The sequence below is a fragment of the Chelonoidis abingdonii genome, chromosome 2 (genome assembly GCF_003597395.2).
Source record: "Chelonoidis abingdonii isolate Lonesome George chromosome 2, CheloAbing_2.0, whole genome shotgun sequence".
Classification (NCBI taxonomy): Eukaryota; Metazoa; Chordata; order Testudines; family Testudinidae; genus Chelonoidis; species Chelonoidis abingdonii.
In genome coordinates, this window is record NC_133770.1 from 36,240,870 (window position 1) to 36,262,705 (window position 21,836).

The 21,836-nt window shown below is 44.8% G+C and overlaps 1 protein-coding gene across 4 annotated transcripts in view; it reads right to left on the reverse strand.

Moving 5' to 3' along the window:
* Positions 1-21,836, reverse strand: part of APBB1IP (amyloid beta precursor protein binding family B member 1 interacting protein) — a 130,923-nt gene that overhangs the window by 37,039 nt on the left and 72,048 nt on the right. For all 4 annotated transcript variants that reach the window (XR_012655199.1, XM_075062263.1, XM_032786226.2 and 1 more), the window contains exons 8-10: positions 17,360-17,434; positions 14,846-14,989; positions 11,727-11,837 (exon numbers count right to left, since the gene is read on the reverse strand). Coding sequence is in view for 3 of the 4 variants with exons in the window: in XM_075062263.1 (XP_074918364.1) it covers positions 11,727-11,837; positions 14,846-14,989; positions 17,360-17,434 (330 nt within the window). In the remaining variant the exon portion in view is untranslated. The remainder of the gene's footprint in view (positions 1-11,726; positions 11,838-14,845; positions 14,990-17,359; positions 17,435-21,836) is intronic.

Consider the following 21,836-nt stretch of genomic DNA (forward strand, 5'->3'; position numbering starts at 1 on the left):
ATGGATATGAGCAATCACTCGAAGAAGAAAAGACGGTTACTCACCTTTGTAACTGTTGTTCTTCGAGATGTGTTGCTCATATCCATTCCAAACCCACCTCCTTCCCCACTGTCGGAGTAGCCGGCAAGAAGGAACTGAAGGGTGGCCGGGTCAGCTGGGGTATATATCCGGTGCCATAGCAGCTCCACTCCAGGGGGCGCCCAGCCAACCCGCCGAGTGTTGCTAGGGTAAAAAGTCTTCCAACGAATGTGCACGCGGCGCACGCACACCTAACTGGAATGGATATGAGCAACACATCTCGAAGAACAACAGTTACAAAGGTGAGTAACCGTCTTTTACTTACCTAAAGCTTTTGGGAGGTGTTACTGTCTATGAAACTGAGCACTGATCCACAAACTGATGGCTTTGGAGTTAGCCACTTCTGGCATTTTTGGCCTATTGATTTTTGGGGACCTTCTTGGTTTTTAGGTGCCCGTTTTGAGATCCCTTGAGGAGTGATTTTCAGAAATGCTAGCATCTGCTACAGTTGAAATCAATGGGAATGGTGTGTGCTCAACACTTTGGAAAATCAACCCCAAAGTATCAAATTGGACACCCAGAAAACTGAGGTAAAAGTGTGGCTAATTGCTTCTAAATCCAGTTACATCCTGACTCCACATATTCCCTGCAACCAGAATGCCAGCCTGGAGACTTGCCTGATTTACCTAAAATGTGCAAAGAATCTGCTTATCTAAAATGACTGCATTGTCATAAGGAAATTCTGCTTCTAACTTACACTTCCCTAGTGACTGAAGCAATGCTTTTGGTTTAACTATTTTTTTTTTAAATATAGTTACTGTTAACTAAAGAGAATAACTTTTCAGAGAAAAGAAAAAGCATTTATTATATCCCTTCCCTCACTCAGCCTCTATATTGTTTAGGCACCAATCCTGCAAAAACTTACACACTTACTTAGACTGTGAGCTCTTCAGTGCAGGGTCTGTTTCCCTACAATCTCTGAAACAGCTTATTAATAAATAAATTATCTTTTTATATTTGCTTTTTTCAGGTTATTAGTGGAGGCCTGATTTTAATTTAAATACTCACCTGAAATGTTGATGCTAAAGGATTAAATTGTTTCAGATGAAGAGGCAAAAATGCTCTCTTGTTCTGTATCCTTTTTGTTTCCTTTCTAGGAATCTCTCATACCATCTTATTTCTCAAATCACTTACTTCTCACTTTTACATTTTTAAAAGGGTGTCCTACAGAGTGTACACTTTATAGGCATCTGTGAGGGAATATATTAGGTGTGGAAGAGGAGAGAACCAGCAGTGGACCAAATGAAGGACCAAATTATCTGCTGGATTAACTCCATTACAGAAAAAAAAACTACTTGAGCAGAGAATTTGGCTCTAAAATTCTTGTGAACATTAGAGATCTGAGAGAGATGTGGCAGACTCCAGAGGATACCAAGAAAGCTACAATGGGCTACAAGGAAAAATGTACACAGCTGCAGAAATGGAGTATGATGATGCCCTTGTCTCAGTTTATCCCCAGGAAACCATTTTGTTTCATCCTAGATTAATTCAGCATTATGCACCATTACCTTCAGATTACTCAAGCAAAACCAGCACCAATAAACCATAATTAAATTCACTCAGTCTCAGACACATCAGGCTGACTAAACCAGTCAATTTGCATATAGATTACCTTGCTATTTGTCTGCTTTGAAGGATTTTTCATCATGGCATGAGATAACTGGCTTCAGGACTGGTGAATACTCTCACACAGACACAAAACAAACACTATAATGTTCAAGGTTTCTGTTAAATACAATGGAAAATTTCACCAAGGAGATGAACTGACCCTTCTTGCCAAGGTGGGTTCCTCTGGCTTTGAAACGGTTTCAACTAGGGCTGTCGATTAATCACAGTTAACTCACACAATTAACTCAAAAAATTAATTGTGATTAAAAAAAGTAATCGCGATTAATCACACTGTTAAACAATAGAATACCAATTCAAATGTATTAAATACAGTATTTTGGATGTTTTTGTACATTTTCAAATATATTGATTTCTATTACAGCACAGAATAAAAAGTGTACACTGCTCACTTTATATTATTTTTATTACAAATGTTTGCACTGTAAAATGATAAACAAAAGAAATAGTATTTTTCAATTCATTTCATACAAACACTGTAGTACAATCTCTTTACTGAGAAAGTGTAACTTACAAACATAGGGCTTTTTTTGTTACATAACTGCACTCAAAAACAAAACAATGTAAAACTTTAGAGCAGGGGTCGGCAACCTTTCAGAAGTGCTGTGCCGAATCTTCATTTATTCACTCTAATGTAAGGTTCTGCGTGCCAGTAATACATGTTAATGTTTTTAGAAGGTCTCCTTCTATAAGTCTATAATATATAACTAAACTATTATTGTATGTAAAGTAAAAAAGGCTTTTAAAATGTTTAAGAAGCTTCATTTAAAATTAAATTAAAATGCAGAGCCCCCCGAACTGGTGGCCAGGACCCAGGCAGTGTGAGTGCCACTGAAAAATCAGCTCACGTGCCGCCTTTGGCACCCATGCCATAGGTTGCCTACCCCTGCTTTAGAGCCTACAAGTCCACTCAGTCTTACTTCTTGTTCAGCCAATCGCTCAGACAAACAAGTTTGTGTACATTTATGTAAGATACTGCTGCCTGCTTCTTATTTACAATGTCACCTGAAAGTGAGAATAGGCATTCACATGGCACTTTTGTAGCTGGCGTTGCAAGGTATTTACATGCCAGATATGCTATACATTCATACGCACCTTCATGCTTCTGCCACCATTCCAGAGAACATGCTTCCATGCTGATAATGCTCATTAAAAAATAATTCATTAATTAAATTTGTGACTGAACTTCTTGAGGGAGAATTTTGTGTCTCCTGTTCTGTTTTACTCGCATGCTGCCAAATATTTCATGTTATAGCAGTCTCGGATGATGACCCAGCACATATTCATTTTAAGAACACTTTTACAGCAGATTTGACAAAATGCAAAGAAGGTACCAATGTAAGATTTCTAAAAATAGCTACAGCACTCGACCCAAGGTTTAAGAATCTGAAGTGCCTTCCAAAATCTGAGAGGGACGAGTCAGGTGTGGAGCATGCTTTCAGAAGTTTTAATAGAGCCACACTCAGATGCAGAAACTACAGAACTTGAACCACCAAAAAAGATCAACCTTCTGCTGGTGGCATCTGACTCAGATGATGAAAATGAACGCACTTCATTCCGATTTACTTTGGATCGTTGAGCAGAACTTGTCATCCGCATAGACGCATGTCCTCTGGAATAGTTGTTGATGTATGAAGGGACATATGAATCTTTAGTGCATCTGACACATAAATATCTTGCTATGACAGTTACCACAGTGCCATGCGAATGCCTGTTCTCGCTTGCAAGTGACATTGTAAACAAGAAGCGGGCAGTTTTATCCCCTGCAAACTGTAACCAAACTTGTTTGTCTGAACAATTGGCTGAAACAGGACTGAGTGGACTTGTAGGCTCTGAAGTTTTACATAGTTTTGATCTGAATGCAGTTTTTTTGTACATAATTCTACATTTGTAAGTTCAACTTTCATGATAAAGAGATTGTATTACAGTACAGTGAGTTGAAAAATACTATTTCTTTTGTTTTTTAAAGTGCAAATATTTGTAATAAAAATAAATATAAAGTGAGCACTGTACACTTTGTATTCTGTGTTGTAATTGAAGTAATTATATTTGAAAATGTAGAAAACATCCAGAAATAATTGGTATTCTATTATTAACAGGGTGATTAATCGTGATTATTTTTTTAAATCGCTTGACAGCCTTAGTTTCAACCTAACAGTACGAAATGACTGTTGATGATGATGTACATGCTGTTCCCAATACAATCCTCAGATAATGTAGTAGGAGAGCCACATTTCAGGGACAGCTGCTTTATATTGTATAGGTGCTTTCCTACATAGTGCTGGACACTCTCGGCTTGTGCACTCATTACAGATGTGAGAGATAATTTCTTCCAGTGGTTGCTAAAAATGGACTTCCCGGAGAAGTATGAGCAGAAGTTTTGCTTCCCTTTCATTTCTGAGTAGCCAGAGCTGTCAGCAAAAGCGGGTGATCTGGAAAGCTGTGTTACTATGGGGTTTGTTCTTTCTGCCATGCTCTGCATGGCAATAGGAGAGGTATCCTTGTTTGGATACAGGTTTGAATGAAATGTTTCTTTCCAGCTGGCTGTGCATCCCTTTTCTCGTCTGTATTGGAGATCAGAAGAGCTTCCTTGGACCGTACCATTAGTGTCCTGTTATGTGCATGGGTGGCCAGAGGCTGTTTTATTATTAGATTGTTTGGCGAGGAACTTCTAACACCAGCACCCTGCCACTGATCTAAAAAGAGAACCAAGGATTAGAACTAACATGTGCAATACCCTCATTTGACCTTGAAAGGGAAAAGGTCTGATGTTAAGATAAAGGGTGGTAACCTTTAAATTTTGGCTGGTGTTAAGTAATGGTTAGTTAAACAAGATGGAATTATCTGCACGTTTAGACGTGCAGCTCCTACAAGGGTTCGTTCCTTCTGAGGTTTTATTTTTTAATAGGTTGTGTTGTTTTTCTTACGTGTAACTTTTCCTTTAAGGAATGGAGGCCTGACGGGATGCCTGGTTCACATGTAAAAGGCCTGTTCCAGTGGTTAGTCTCATTTTATTGAGAGTTATGTCCCAGCATAGGCCAAGTGGGTAAGAGGAGAAAAATATCTTTCAAGCTTTATGGTTCCTCAAATGCCTGAGGACACATGCTGACTCTATCCATTAGCCTAAGCAGAGCCCTTTCCCTACCCTGCCCTATCTTCCCACGGTTCCAAAAGACATTAGTTCCACTTTACTGCTCTGGAATTGATAGAGGCAGCTAAATGTGACTTCAGCTTTCTTGTAGATGCTGATTAGCCACCTGGGCTCCTTTCAGTTAGACAAGCTCAGCTGGGCTTGTCTCTGTCTAATAGTAGTGGGCATTAGGAAGTAGCTATTTGTTCCATCATCTTAGACTCTTTCTGAATCATCCTGACAGGAAACTTCTGAATAAGCTAAACGAAATGTTCTCTCTTTCACTAGAAGACACTCAGAAATGCTCTTGAGAAACCTCTAAGATACTGGTCAACTAGCTTTTACCTTCATTATCTCCTGAGGTATCTTGATGGTTCAAATGGAAAAAAAAAATCACTGAAAGGAATAGCATTCTCTGTGCTCAGGGCTAAAGCATGTTTAATGCAGCACTGCAGTGACTGGAAAAAGTCGAGAAGCTGCATTCACAACTCATCACAGTTCGATCAGAAAAGATTCTCCAAATATAAGCGGTTATAACTAAAGGGGCACATTCTCCTTTGATAGAATTCCCACCTTCCCTTTCCAGAAACACTTGACAGTCCTACACAAACACACAGGAAGATGCATAGGCAACAGGTTATATACATTTGCGGTGCCCGAGCACCAGGAATATTCAGGGCTGGGGGCCCTGCTCCAGCAATATTTGGAGCTGGGTCTCTCCTCCAGCCCTGCCTGGATTGGGCCCCGGCCCCCACAGGTCTCCCCCCCACCGCGTCCCTGCCTGGAGCAGGTCCCAGCCCCCGCCTTCCACCCCTCCCCCTGCGTGTCTCCCCTCGCCGCGCTGCGTTCCTGCCTGACAAAAAGCAGCACAGCGCCTCTCCCCTGCCTGCTTGTGCTGCCGAAGTAGACTGGCTTCTGGCAGAACTGCTGTCTGCTGCCCCAGGGTCCTAGTGCCTCCCTACTAACAAGGTAGGCTGCCCTTACCCTGCCCTTCCACCCTAGCCCTGAGCCTCTCCAAGGCCCCAAACCCCTCATCCCCAGCCAGAGCCCTCATCCCCTTGCACCCTAATCCTTTACCCCAGCCCTGAGCCTCCCCACATCATGAACCCCTCATCCTCAGCCCCACAGCTCTTACCCCACACCCCAACCCTCTGCCCTGAGCCCCCTCCTGCATCATGAACCCCTCAGCACCAGCCAGAGCCATCATCCCCTTGCACTCTAATCCTCTGCCCCAGCCCTGAGCCCCCTTGCAGCATGAACCCCTCATCCTCGCCTCACAGCCCTCAACCCTGCACTCCCTCCTATCCCCAAACTCCCTCCCAGAGTGTGCACCTTCTCCCCCTTCCCACACATCCTTTCCCACCCCCAAACTCCCTTCCAGAGCCTGCACCCCTCACTCCTTCCTACACCCCCACCCCCAGCCCAGAGCCTGCACCCAAACTCCGTCCCAAAGCCTGCACCCCTCACCACCACCTGCACACCCACCCCTTGCCCCAGTCCAGAGCCTGCACCCAGCACCCAAACTCCATCCCAAAGCCTGCATCCCTCCTGCACCCTAATCCCCAGCCCAGGACCTGCACCCCAGACCTCCCCGCCCAAAGCCCCCTCCCAGAGCCTTAGGCAGGTAGGGGCGGAGTTTGGGGGGGCGGGTTCTGGACACCACCAAAATTTCTACAAACTTGCCACCCATGGGAAGATGGTAAGAAACTCTGCTCCTTGCCTTAATCATCTCTTGAGATCCCTTCCATCCCTAAAGACACATGAGATCACAAAATAAAAGAAAGCAATATTTCTTTCAGGGTATACTTCACCACACTGATATTACGAGGGAGGATCTCTGGAATCAGGTACTAGTTCTGTTGCTTGGATCTAGTCATCTGGTAAGATGGCTCAGTGATGTTTTGGGTTTATTTTGGGGGTGGGGTGGGTAGGGTGTATGCATGTGATTTCTTCAAAACTAACATTCATGTTGTTTTATGTAGCTTTATCAAGGCTGTTCTGTTAATCATTCATCCCCTTTGTATGAACACTGGACCCTTTCAATATCTTTGAAGTATGTGTGAGCATAAGCTTAAAAGGTGTGGATGTGAAACCAGTATTGTAGCCCATATTTTAGTCTTACTAAAATGAGGTCTGGAGAAATCATCTATCCAAAAAATAGTCTCCTTTCACTTACAGGTTAATGCCACTGTCTGTCATCATTGCACCTGAATGTATGCACAAGACTATTCCTTTCCATTAATTCATCTTGGACACTATCACAGAATGAAAGACATCTCATGTCATGATTACTCAGTGATGACACTCTAAGATGGTTTGTTCTCCTTTGGCAACTCAGGACAAGTTGTCCCCTGCAGGATAATCTCACTTAGAACACTTGCATATGAATACTAAACTGAACTAGGAGATGAGCAATTCACCAGTATAAACTTTGTGATAGCTCTACTCCCGTTTTCACACTTATATGTCACCAGCATCCACTCAGCCTAAAAACAGCCCAACCGTCAACCACAATTCTAGACACTGTTAGAAATGTTACACTTCTGCGCATAGCGGGAGTATATGGAGGCTCAGAGAAGAGAGAACACACTTGTTTAGGCCTGTCCCTAGGTCTTACAGGAAGTGAGAGATAAAAAAGAGCTACATGCAATAGGACCAGAGTTAATGAGATCTCTGGTTTTGCAACTACATCTTAAATGCACTGAGAGGAACTGGTACTTGAGTTGGCTTGCAGCTGTGGTGGGAGTGTGACAGCAGTGCGGTGCTTGCCACATAGGGTAACTGACTCAAGTTATCCAGGACACACCACAGTGTTGTTCCTTTCTTTCCCACAATCCCTCGCACTCAAACTACCACTATCCTCAGCCCTATCATACTGGCGATGGCTGAAAGTAAAAGAGGAAGGATGTGGTAGACCTTGGCTCTACCGGCCACTATTTCCCCCCTGTAAGGAGGCGCCCTGGCTCCCCGCCGTGCCTGAGGAGGACGAGCCAGAGCAGGCACCTCCATGGGCAGAGCCAACGCCGCCTGTCCCCGGCCCCCGGAAGTCAAGGGGCGGGACAGGAAGTATAAAAGCCCGGCCCCAGAGCTCAGTTGCGGGCCAGCCACCGAAGAGGAAAGATGCTGAGGCCCAAGCTCCCGCTAGGTTGGACCTGCCTCGTGCCCGGTATCTGGAGGACCCCCAGCCTGACCTGACCTGCCCTGCCCTGTGCTCACTATCCGGAGGAGCGCTGGCTGGACCTGCCTCGTGTCCGGTATCCGGAGGACCCCCAGCCTGACCTGCCCTGCCCTCGCTATCCGGAGGAGCGCTGCCCGGACCTGCCTCCTGCCCGGTATCTGGAGGACCCCCAACCTGACCTGCCCTGCGCTTGCTATCCGGTGGAGCCATCGGAGTGTCCTGCCTCCCAGTATCCAGAGGAACCCATGGTCTAGGACCCCCCGAACTATGCCAGCGGAGGCCAGGTACAGGGAGAGGGGGGAATTGGAAGTAGCCCGGGGGTAGCCGACCCTAGTCTGGCTCCTGGGGACTGTGAACCCATGTCAGTGTGTTGCGGCCTGGATTCCCCACTGACTCCAGCGAACCCTTGTCGCTGCTAGGGCGCCGGGCTGGAACGCAGTGGAGTGGGAGGGCCTGCATCCCCCCTGCCACCCGTCCAAGGGTGGCAGATTCCTCCTCTCCCGGACCTGAGGAGACCTTCTATATAGACTCACTGCTTGTACTGTGTTGTGTTTGCTCAGCCCCTGAGTGAGCCTGAACTATTTGCTGCCCTGCCCTGACCAAGGGCTTGGGCTATAGACTGTGTTTGCTCAGCCCCTGAGTGCAGGAGCTGAGTCTGAACTATTTGCTGCCCCGCCCTGACCAAGGGCTTGGGCTATGGACTGTGTTTGCTCAGCCCCTGAGTGCCAGAGCTGAGCCCGAACCATTTGCCGCCTGCCCTGCCCAAGGGCCAGGCGTAGACGCAGACTGCTGTGTGTAAGGAGGCGCCCTGGCTCCCCACCGCGCCTGAGGGGGACGAGCCCCAGCCAGACCGGTTTACACCGCCATACAACAACAGTTTAAAATTTGCAGACCGTCTATGTTTAAGGCTCTTTCAACCACTGTAAACCGCCAGTTTCAAGAATGCCATAATAAAGTGCAAAATGGTTCCAATCAGGAACCTACCACATGTCCCAGCCTCTGAAAACACATTAGAATAAAAATGAAGACCAATAACAGTAACATAGACTATATTTCTCCTTACCCACAACAGTGCTGTCTGGGTATGATGCTTATTCTGTTACATTGCTAGTACACTTTAAAGGCACTATAGCGAACATTTTTAAGTAAAAGATATTTCAAACTCAAATTTATGATGCATAAACCCCTTCCTCTCAGGCTTTCACAGTTGGTTTTTCACCTCCACCACCACAGTAAGTGATACAAAGGCACAACATGTTAACTTCATACATCCAAGGTATTTTAGTTTAATAAATACTTTAGTGCAACAGTGATAATTTGTAGCATAAATTGTTTTTTGTACAAATGGTAGCACATTGGGTCATAAAGTTCCCACAGTGATGTGAATAATTCAAAACATTGCTGAGCACTCAAAATCATTTTCCTGATGTACTTCATTTTCATCTACTTGCAAAGCAAATAAAATGTCTAGAAAGCACTTAGATTAGCCAAATACTAATTTTGACCACTTTCACCCATTTTGAATGTTATATAGATGCACTGTGGCAGTTAAATATGCTCACAACGGCTTTGAAGTCTTTTACAGAGAACCAACTTCAACTTATTTCTAAAACTGATTGAACTATTTCTCTTTTCTCCATTAACTGTGCTTGTATTTTCTGAATAATAAGAATACCTTGCTCTTATATAGCGATTTTCCTTAGTTCAGCGGTTCTCAACCCACGGCCCAATTAGCACACAGTTTAGCCCTGTGTGCCTGGGGTCCCAGGTTCTCAGCTGCCCAGCACGGGGGTGTCTGACCTGTCCCGCTGCCAGCACAGAGGGCTCTGGTTGGGCTGTCCTGCTGCCCAGCACGGCAAGGTTGGGGTCCAGGTTGGGGCTGCTGGCCTGCCCCATGTGGCAGGAGTCTGGGGTCGGGGCTTCTGGTAGCCCCATGGGGTCGGGGGCAGCCAGCGGGCACCATGGTCTCTGGGGCAGCTGGCCTGCCCCATGAACTCTGGTGTCTGGGGCAGCCGGCCGACCCAGAAAGCTCTGAGGCAACCACCATGCCCTGCATGGCACAGTCCACAGGGTTCCCAGCTGCTCTGCTGCCTGGCGCAGCGGGGTCCAGCCAGGGTGCCCCGCCGCCCAGCATGGCAGGGTCTGGGCTCCTGGCCAACCCCGTGTGGTGGGAGTCTGGGGTCCTGGCTGCTGGTGAGCCCTGCAGGGTCAGGGATCTGGGGCTCCTGGCCAGCCTACAAGCTCCAGGGTCCAGAGCTGCTGGCCTGTCCTGTATGGCAGGGGTCGGGGCTGCCATGTGGGATCCAGGGACCAGCAGCCGGACTCTGCCCCACCTGGCGGGGATCTGGGACAGCCGACCGGCCACGCGAGCTCTGGGGTCTGGGGCAGCCACATGGTGGGCATCCAGGGTGAGCAGCTGGCCCGTCTTACCTAGTAGTGATCCAGGGCAACCGCCCAGCCTCGAGTGATCCAGGGCAGCTGTGTGGCAGGGACTGGGGTTGGCCTGCTGACCCTGTGGGGTTTGGGGTGGGCAACTGGCCACCTGGCACAGTGAGGGTCAGGTTCGGGGCTGCCGCTGCTCTACCACGCAGCCACTGCAGCCCAGGTAACACATTGTGGACCACATATGCAGCCCACAATGTGTAATCAGTTGAGAACCACTGCATTAGTTAATCTCAAAGTGTTTTCCAAAGGAGGCAAATATAATTATACCCATTTTACAAATGGGGAAAGTGAGGGACAGAGAGGAAGTGACTTTGCCAAAGTGGTTTGTGGAGAACTGCATTATCTAAACTGCTGAACTGTATTAATCATTTAAATCTGCAAACAGAAAATCAGTCTGATTCATACAAATTATTTGTATTTGGGCCATGTGTAAACTAAACTGGCAAACACTTAAAACTGGACAGACGCTTCTTTTTTGGATAACAAGTCCATTAAAATGCAGCTATAACCAGAAAAGAAAAATTAAAAATGGCATTTTGCTGTGTATCTGCCTCTTATTGTCTTTCAATTTGGCTAAACATTGTTTGGTAGCAGCTCCTGTTAGCACCACAGGCCCATAAGAGCTGTAGAACAGGAATCCATATCTTCTGCCATGTCAGTGTTGTCAGATATGTTCTGATTTCTGAATCTCTATTATTTTAGCTAGTAATCTAGACCCAATTAAGGCAATCTAGTGCCCTAGATGCATAATGCCACAAGGCATCTCACAGTTCTGGCCCTACACCATGGGCTCACCCCTCTACTTGGAGTACAGTGGCAATGCAGCATCCCCTTCCCTCCCTGAGAGGAACAGGCAGTAGCCTGGGGTCCCTCGTCTCCCCAGCTGGAGTAGCAGTAAAAGGAGCCCCAGTACTTTCTCCAGCAGCTGTACTGTAGCTATGTGGGTGAGCCAGGCCCACCATGCTCTTCTCCTTCTGCCACACAGAGTTGTGCTTTAAAGCATGACATCTGTTGGGCCTCATCCTGCAAGACATTGAGCATCATCTTAAGGGCCCCAATTCATCAAGGTACTCAGTGCGACTACTCGTGCTTAAAGTTAAGTAATTCTTAAAGGTATATTGCTGAATAGGGCTAAAGTGACTAGCAGTTGAAGGTGTGCAGTAACATGGCAGGAGGCACTCTGCACCTTGCAGGATCAGGCCCTTACCATGTCTGTATATGGCAGCAGTTAGAGCACATATTAGCATAACAAACTTCTCTTGTACATACCTTTAAGACAAAGCAGTAATCCGTAGGTGCCTTGTATTTCAGTTTGTACTGAGTACCATAATAAATATTCAAATTCTCAAACTGTATGAAGCAAGCCAAATCCCGGGATGTCTAAAAAAATGGAAACCAAGCATTCTGTTGTTACAGGGAATTAAGCTATGATGCCAGACACATTAAAAGGTCTTTTTTCAAACTGCTTTGATGTGGAATCTTGTTTTAACTGTTGTGGATTTTATCAAAGTGGAGAGAATGACAAGTGTTTAAGTTGTTCTTAAACTGTAGTGACCGTCAAGACAAACAGAGAAAGGTCAATACACCTTTAGAATCACAGTGAAACATTTTACTACATTCCACATAAATCTGAGTTTTCTGTTGTAATCATTTGTTTTGTCTCCAAGTCAGTGACCTGTTATCCTTACTGAAGAGAGTGGTACCTAGTAGGAAGAAACTTTGATTAAAATAGATATAGGCCCTGCAATGATGCTCCTGCAGTTCTAGGGGGAAAATGGTGTTGGGTCTAAATAGTTTTTATTCTAAGCAACTGCCTTTCCCTTGGAATGTATAGTCAATGTGTGTACGTTTACACGCGAGTAAATGAGCCATATGTCATCTGTTCCTGCTTCAAAACTGCCTTAAAAAGATAATTCCAGCCCCTCTCCCACCTCGTCGCCACATACTGGTATCTTTCTGTCTACCATGGTAGGTTACCTATTATTTGTTTGTACTGTGTTGCTGTGGCAACAAGATGTTTGTTGGCACACTTTGCTATGTTAAGGATTTCTGGGGACAATATATAACCGCCATACTCTTTATACATGTTAATGCAAAACGGTTCTATCTCCATATATTTCTTAATATGCCCATATACTTAGTAAATTGATGTACACTGGACACCTCAAAGAGCTTCTCTCCTTGGGGTTGGAGGTCATATTTTAGTGTCACATGCTTGCTTGCTTGTTACACTCATTAAGATACTTCCTTGGGGTCATTTTATTCACACTGGTAGTGCATTTATGAACACGGCCATTAAGTGATAGCTCAATCTAAATACCTTATAAGAGGGGACAGTAGCATGAATTCTGCTCTCTGGAACGCGTTGGTATTAATTATAAGCATCTCCCTGTTCAGTACCCAACCTGAAGTTCCTACTGAAGTCTTTGAGTTTTGCCATTGACTGCAATGGGGCTAGGATTTCACACTGAGTGAATTCAAATCAGTGAAACTTATGGGCAGCCTCAACGCCGAGCCTTCAATGGGAATGACAAAGGAGTTCTTGCTTTTCCTAGGAACCAATTCATGGCTGAGTCCAATCCGGACAGAATTATTTAAAGGGAAACATTCATCACAGATATGTAGGGGAAGTAACAACTTAAGTAGGAGATAAGTCATTTATTGCAAAGCCATAATGTTATTCCTATTGCATATCCAGACAAAACAAGACTTTAACTACATAATTTAATGAAAAAAGTTTAAACGAGTAACTTGTGTGTTTGGTGCTGCTAACTTCTTGGACTTTCCATTAATGTCAGTTTGTGGGAAGGAGAATGATACTTAGGTGGACTAACGGTTTGAAGCAATGGCTAGTGTGGAAATAGTGACACGATTACAATCAAGGACACTTTCTCAAAGTTTTAGGGCCTGACTTGCACCCACAAAACAAGCATAGACCTAAATATTAGGGTATACAAAATTAACTGCATGTTTGTTGGGCCTAGATATATTGTGAACTGTCAATATAAAGTGCTCATTTTATTTTTTTTAAACATAGCTCAAGGTATGCCAGATTTTCTTTAGTTCCATTTTGCTACTAAGAGTTAGAGCAATTTCATAGTCTGCCATTCTTGGAATGAGAGTATTTCACTAATCTGCATTGTGATTGGAGAAAATCCTTCCAATCAGAGTTCTAGTCTGTTTGGTAAGAGTGCTGTATAGGTGGGAGATTCATTGAGGAGTGGAAAGCTCAGATGACCACTGCCTCAGAAGTCAGACACAGCCGTTCTATAAAGTGCAGTACAAGCAGGGCAGTCATCTAACTGATGCTGCATTTTGCCCGGACTTGGGTCCTAGTCTGTTTCTGTCCCTGGGTCACCTGAGTAGTGGCACTGCATGCCTCTGCCACCCACTGGTGGACTTGTCTCTTATTTTTTAAGTTGATCACTATTTCTTTCACTGTGATTTATTCAGGGAATGACAAAAATAATTAAGTCCCATTGACTTGGTGTATATCATTAGCTCTGGGAATGGGGATGCTCAGTTACTGGCACAAACATTTTCATCCAAAGCAAATCTGAAGCATTAAGAGCCATAAGCGGCAGCACTTGTCAGAATATAAAACTGCCAACAGCTCCCAGTACCCGAAAGTCAGTATCAAGGATGTTACTCTAGAAATGAGCAGCAATGAGCCTCCTTCTGCAGTACACTTCAGGATCCTTTGCTTATTCACTGCAGGCTGGCAACTCAGACTCTTTCAATACCCGGTAATGGTAAATGTCACTGTATTAGATTCTGTGAACCTGAACGCCTCTGTCTCACCTCTTGTTCTACAGAGGACAGCCTTAAAAAGCTGGAAAGGCACAACACATTCTCTAGGCAAAGATCACTTCAGGAAAAACATCTGGCATCTGCATAGCACAAAGACTTTAGAGCACTTCCCTGCAATAGCTGTTGGCATGGCAAGTTGGTTACAAACACAGACTATAAAAGCCGGACTAGAGCTTTCAACTGAGTCTGGTTATAAACAACGTCAGGTTTTCTGTACTTCCATTTTGCTATATTGAGTGAGACTGTTTGCAAACTTCTTAAATTCCCTTCGACAAGGAACCAGAGATGAAGTAAAGGCATTATTTGCAGCTAGATGAAGGGCGTTGGGGTTCCCCCTCATTGACTTCAAGAGGGACAAGATTTCACCCAATGTTTTTACCTAACTGCGGAAACAAAAAAGGGGGGAATTGTACAGGATTTCTGTGACTACTTTCTAATATTTGCACAAGTGTCTCAGTCAAAGGAAAAATCTGTCTCAGATGCATCAGCCATTGCTCTCAAAATGTGACTTCAGGAGCTCTTCACTTTCACCTACATGAATTACTTTACTGCTGAAATAATTCCTTTGATTTCCTGACCTTGGTCTTTCCCTTGGGGACGTAATAAATTCCAGACGCTCGTAGAAGAAAATAGCGCCTCTTCCAGGACTTTTTTCCATCTTCCTTCAAATAAAGGGCCCCTTCAAGTTCTGGCACAATGACAGACGTCCCACAGAAGCTTTCCTGTGCAGCAAGAATAGAATTACACAAAATAAATGGTACTTAAGCACCTATATTAATAAACAACAGAAAATTGTTCACTTAAAAACAGATTTTCTGCAACAGTGAATGTATAAAGATGGAGAGCTCAGTTATGGAACAGAGAGTCAAACATGTAAATGTGAGTTTTCCATGTGAAAAGTGTTCATGTGGGACTGGGGCATTCTTTTTAGACACTTGCTCTGGGAAACTGTCCTCACAGCAGAAGGCCCACACACAGCTAGCTCATTCCCTTCTCTTAAGCCCCAGACTAAACATTTAAGAGTTAAGTAGTGAATAGAGACTTCTACCATTAGGCTCTTTGCACAGTGGTGGATTTCTATTTCTGGCCACCCCTAGTCCTGGACCAGAAACATATATTACCTAGTGAAGGATTTGCAATAACCTACTAAAGACTTTAACCAGAAAAGCATTTTCTGCTGAGGAAGATAGAATAAAATGCTTGGCACCATTATTCTCACATGCTCAGGTTTTTGACTATTGCAACATCTCTAGGTTGTGTAGGGAAATACTTAATACCCTAGAAACTGCTCCTAAAGGCACCAAGAACTTTAAAATAAAATCAAAGATGAGAGATTTCTATTATATTTATTTTTAAGCACATACCAGCATTCACAACCCATGTGAACAAATACATGTTATTGTTGCCCGTGAAAGAGCTCCTGTTAGGAGGTGAACACTCAGGGTAATCTCTAATGTCAACATACTTAATTTTCTAATTTAGAAGTTACTATGGACAGCTCTCTGCTTGCTGATATTTGGTGGCTTTGTTATCATGCACTAATTTTAAAGTGGGAATCCCTAGCCTTCTGAGTGTAGATTATCCTCTTCCTGCACTTGCATCAAAGCCAAAATGCTCATACAAAAGGTTTTTTTCATTCCCTTAGTTCTGTGATCATTGTTTGTTTGTTATAAGTCTAGATTTCTCTCTCTCTCATCATAGTAGACTGGTGTACTGAACTTTCAAGAAGAAGAGTCAGAAGATAAGCAGGTTTAAACTGGAATCAAATCCAAAGGCTGCTTGTATAAGCTGGCTGCAGCGCTAACACTAATAACTGTAGCAACCTGCATGGAACTTGGGAGGAGGAACTCAGGTTGCAGGATGGAAGAGTTTGGAAGAGGAATCAGGAAGTTAGTCTGAATGCATGTGGCTTGAGTGCTTGAGGCAGCATCTCTGTGAATAGTTCTCTTTATAAAGAGACAGTTTAGTTTTACAAGCCTGGAGTCCTTTCATGGTACAACCCAGCATGAAGTACAGGAAACAAAAACTGGGGTGGAAATTTACCTTCTTTAACTAGAAAGAAAAGTAACTATTTAATTATTATCATTATTGCTCAGTCTTAATGATTTAAAAAACAAAAAGCCAATCTTATTCTAGCCCAGGAGTGTTTTAGACTATTGGTAATGCTCTGTTGGGGATCTTGCAAGCAAAGCATTTCTGCAACAATGTCAGAGCTAAGATGAACCTTGATTGCAGGTGCCTCTTCAGAGGACTGTGAAAGTGCAATGCTCCTAATCTGCTGTCCTTGTTCAGGCCCCAGTCCTGTAAACACTGAAGCAGGTGCTTCACTTAACTGAAATCAGTGGGACTATTCACTGTAGAAAAAAGCTAGGCAAACGTGTTAATATTTGTAGGACTGGCACCTAACAGAAGAAAGGAATTATCTGCACTATGTTTTATAATAAAAATATAACACGAATTAGAGTCTATGCCGGGGTGGCCAACTTAAGCCTGAGAAGGAGCCAGAATTTACCAATGTACATTGCCAAAGAGCCACAGTCATACATCAGCAGCCCCCAAGCCGCCTCCCTCCCACCCACCAGCAGCTCCACCAATTAGCGCCTCCCTCTCCTTTCCCACACCTCCTGATCAGCTGTTTTGTGTGCAGGAGGCTTTGGGTGGGAGGAGCGAGGGCATGGCAGGCTCAGGGCAGGAGACACGAAAGGGTGGAGTAGGGGCAGGGCCTGTGGCAGAGCCAGGAGTTAAGCAGTGAGCACCCCGCTCCCTCTCTGGCACATTAGAAAGTTGGCACCTGTAGCTCCAGCCCCGAAGTTGGTGCCTATACAAGGAGTCACATATTAACTTCTGAAAAGCTGCATGTGGCTCCAGAGACACAAGTTGGCCATCCCTGGTCTATGCTTTCAGTGGTGAGCTGCAGATGAAGTTGAATAGCTTTCTACACAGCCTTAAACACAAAGCTGATAATAACAAACACAGAACTTCCTGTTACACATCAGCAAGTAAAGAACTAAGCCCTGCTGTTAAGAGCAGATGTAGGCTATGGCACTCTGCTGCATCAGCACTTGCATCACCACTTAACCAAGCTGGCTTACCTCCAGTAGAAACTCTTTGTTTTTCTCATTCATTTCCTTGCCTTCATTTTTTCCTTTGTTTGCCAGGTAGAAATTCTGATTAAAATACAAGAGGTTGATGTTGAACAGAAAAGACAAAGATTATAAATGAACAGATGACATTGTTGTTCAGCCTCTCTGTACTGTGCACTGAGCTAGGTGGTATGAGAGGCAGGTATCCAAGTATTGCGCTTCAAATCTCATTACAGGTAACCTTCACTAAAGCTGCCTATTGGAGTTTATATGTCAATTTCTCAATCTAAAATTCATTTTGCCCATATACATACACCCCTCCTCAACCCCGTACTTCAGAAAAACGTGGCTCAATTCTTGATTTTGTTTGGCTGCTTTTCTGGGTCAGTGGGTTTGATTTTACTTTTTCAATTTGAACGATGTCCTAGATTTCTAGAGATAGATGTTACAGAACTTAATTGAGGATTATGCAGCAGATTAGTACATGATGAAGAAAAATGTAGTGCCAAGAACTGAATGCATAATTTTCTAGCAATCATTTTTTATGGTGTGCATTGCTTCAGAAATTGAGCTGTGCATGTGCAACAGTTCTTTATTATTTAATAACAAGTGTTTGGACACAGCAGATTTTACAGAGTTCCTTATGTCTGCATTTGTATGTTGCATTATTGCACCATGCAGGAAAGTACTTTTTGTCCAAAGAGTCATTTGAAAGCCAAGGGGTAATTTTGCATACTTGTTGACAAACACTGTAGACCTCCATCTAGCATCAAACTCATTGTTTGAGACTTGGGCCTAAACTTTGAAACAATGCCTCCAGCGCCGTGGGTGCAAGTATCCTCCCCCGGAATTACACCCATTCAGAAGCCCTATATGCCTATCTGCACCTCCAGACAATGTAGCTGTGCTGTCTGAAAGGGTACAGTTGCACTCACATTTAACTGTAGACTCAAAACTGTATCTGCAGTTGTGAAGGTCAAGATCACGCTCCAGTAAAAACCAAGGCCCAAATCTGCTGGCAGCTTCTAACCCTAAAGGCCTGCTGGCTTGGGACCAAAGTAGGAAAATAACTTGATGTTTGTAGATAGTCTCTTTGGCTTTGGTTGAATTACGAATAAGGTTAATTCTTTGCTTTATGGCCCCTATCCTGCAAACAAAATCTGTCTCATCCAAGAAGAATTCTGCCCCATTTTTGAAAGCTGGCTACCTAAAATTGCTCTCTTAAATCCATTGTAAAGAGTGTGATTTTTTTTTCTCGTCTCCCCCCAAAACCCACCGGCAGTTCCCATTGATTTCAGTGAGACTTGTGTCCCCACAAGAGTTCTGAAAGTCAGATGACATATTTACATGCAGATTTGTCTTAGAAATCAACAAAGGCCAAAATGTGTCATGGATCTGCAATGTCTTGTTTCTCTTTTGGTGACATTTCCCAGTTAAAGGAGGAACATGTTATGGTTATACCCGAAAATGTAACCAAAACTCCACCTTTATGTGCAAGCAGCTAATTGGAGACTACTGCCACCAGGCAGCATAGAGAGCAATTGAAGAACCCAGCTTGACCATGTAACCACATCTTCCTCCTCAAGCTGCATTTTGCACAGCAGCTTTGTGGGAGAGCAGGACTTGTTCAAGATGGTTTATTTTTTCAGGGAGACCCCGGAGCAACACTTATTTTAAAAAAGTGACCTTTAAATCTACAATGTCAAACAGGCAAGCCTAAAAGCACCATCAGCCACACTTCGCCCTACGCTCCTGTCATGGCCACAGCAACGATCAAACAATGAACATTCAAAACTGAGCTATTTTCTACTAGAAACAAAATGGAATTCAGACTCAGGATTCCCAGAAGTAGGAAAGACTAGACTGGCTACTAGCTGCCTGAGCACATGGCTAATCTGTAGTTCATAGTGCAGGGCTAGGTTAAGGTAAATACATGGGTCTAGGGCAGTGGTGGGTAACCTGCGGTTCGCAGGCTATACCTGGCCCATCAGGGTAATCCGTTGGTGGGCTGCCAGACAGTTTATTTCCATTTGCATGGCCGCCCACAGCTCCCAGTGGCTGCAGTTTGCAGTTCCTGGCCAATGGAAACTGTCAGAAGCAGCATAGTCGCAGGGACATGCTGGCCACCGCTTCCTGCAGCTCCCATTGTCCGGGAACGGCAAACCGCAGCCACTGGGAGCTGTGGGAAGTGGCGTGGGCCGTAGGGACGCACTGGTTGCTGCTTCCTGCAGCTCCCATTGGCCAGGAACAGCGAACCGTGGCCACTGGGAGCTGCAGGCAGCCATGAAAATGTAAATAAACTGTCTGGTAGCCCGTCAGTGGATTACCCTGCTGAGCCGCGTGCAACCTGTGGGCTGCAGGTTGCCAACCACTGGGCTATGGCCACAGCTCCTGGAATCCCATGATTACATTGGAATCTCTGCTTTCATTTGGGAATAAATGTATTTCTAGCCCTCTTGGTTGTAAAAAAACCTTGAAAATGTGTCCTGAGCATAGCTGGTGCAGCGATGCCTGCCTCAGTCTGCAGATAGCCTGAAACAACAGCTCTGATGAGGTGAAGAACCACATTCATCTCAGTGCAGTTGCTAATCAGACACCTCCTGCCCTGAGCAGAGAACTCTGTGGTGCCATGCAATCATGGTTCTGCTGCACTCGTGTTGGCAGTTCCCTGCACACAAATGGGGAAACTTTGAAAAGCAGGCAGAGAATATAGCAGAACAAGTCTCATTACAACCTTGCTTGGCTGGGTGGGGTTCCCCTTCAGGTAGGATGGACTGTAGTCCACACAAAGTTAGATTGTTAGGTAAACTGAAGCCTCCTTCTTCTCTGGACCAACACGGAGCTGTAGGAGGACCCCACTAACCCAGGAAAAGGCTCCAGTGTGGGGGCCTTTGCCACTATCAGCTCAGCAGGGAAGGGCCCATAGGAAACCCTGATGTGTGCTTTGGGCCCTGAATTGTCACAACCTGGCCCTGGTGTCACCACCAATGCAGAGATTCGGAATGACTGCTGATGGCCTTAATGAGACCACAAAGGTCCTCTGACTATGCGTGATTTACATTAGAGCATCTGGCATTTATTTAGGAAAAAAAGACCACCCTGTGCCTACTGTCAGTGGTAGAGAGAGAATTTCAGTAATGACAACCAGGTGGCATCACGAATAAGGCTGCCTTTTGTCAGTGCAGGAGTGTTTTGCCACCCAATCCTATGCTATACGGATGTATCATTTCATCTTTCCCTTGTCAACATGCATTTCATTTATTACGGCTCACTTCTTGTATGTCCCCTCTATTCCTGAAATCTGACTGTATCTGACATTTATTATCCTTCAGTGGATTAGGCCCAGGGGAAGAGACTGCATACTGCACTTGCTATATCTGTATCACTGTGTGGTCTACCATTGATCAGAATGTCATTCATCATGTACTAGGGGACCTCATGTGTCCACAAGAGGTCATTCCAAGTCCAATAGTCAAAGGTCACATTAAAAGACAAACAGTTTCCCTTCTGCAAAGACCCTGGGGAGAAGCATGTCAGGGTTGGGAGAGTCAGGCCATTAATGTGAATGCTGCTTGGATTTGCTGCAGAGCTCTCTTCATATACACACAAACCTCCCAAGCATGAATATTTCTCTTGTTTGCAAAGGAAGATATGTTTGTCTGTGGTAGGGAACTGAGGCTCCTTAACAGATGGAGTGCTTCTCTGGGTATACAACACAAGAACAACAACTTTGAAAGTAGTATTAGAAGCAAATGAATCACATATTTGCACTTGCATTTGAATGGCTGCTTGTTTGTTTAAGGATCTTTGCTTCTGAAGATGGGGATTATCAGATTCTTGGGCCTAACTTTCTGAGATGAATTCTCCACTGTGCCCATAGACAGCTCAAGAACAGAGGCTGCCAAGGAGCCAAGTGGGGCTCCTTGATTCTGCAGTGCCTAGCTTCGGAGCTATCTGATGCTGTGGGGTAGGGGGGAGCATTAACATGTGCCACTAGTGTAACTTCCCTAAGGGACTTTGTGCCAGTGGAAAATGGGGTGTGTCCGGAGCTTCACTGCACCATGTCCCCTCCCTCTTTCCCCATGCTGGTCAGTGCAGTGACAGAGTTAGCAGAGGTAGTGGCTCCACTGGCTCCACCTTCTTCATACCAGCAGGAAACTCCTCCTGCACATGAGGAATTCTCAAAGGGGTTCTGTGGCCAGCTTAGGTTCACGATGTCCTTTGTATTTATGGTGTTCAAAGTCACAGGAGCTGCGCAGAACATGCCAGTTCGGAGAGGTGGGGGGCTGTATCCTGCACAAGAATGCCCACTCAGTGAAGTAAGGCCACATCAGTCTATAGATCACTGAACATGGAAGGGAATGAGGCAAGGTTCCAGAAGGTCTGTGCTCCCGGAAGTTCTTCTACACACACTGGCATACGAACTGACAAATTGCCCTCCACTCTCATAGCCATGCAAACGCATAGCCAAGATAGTGATGAGAAA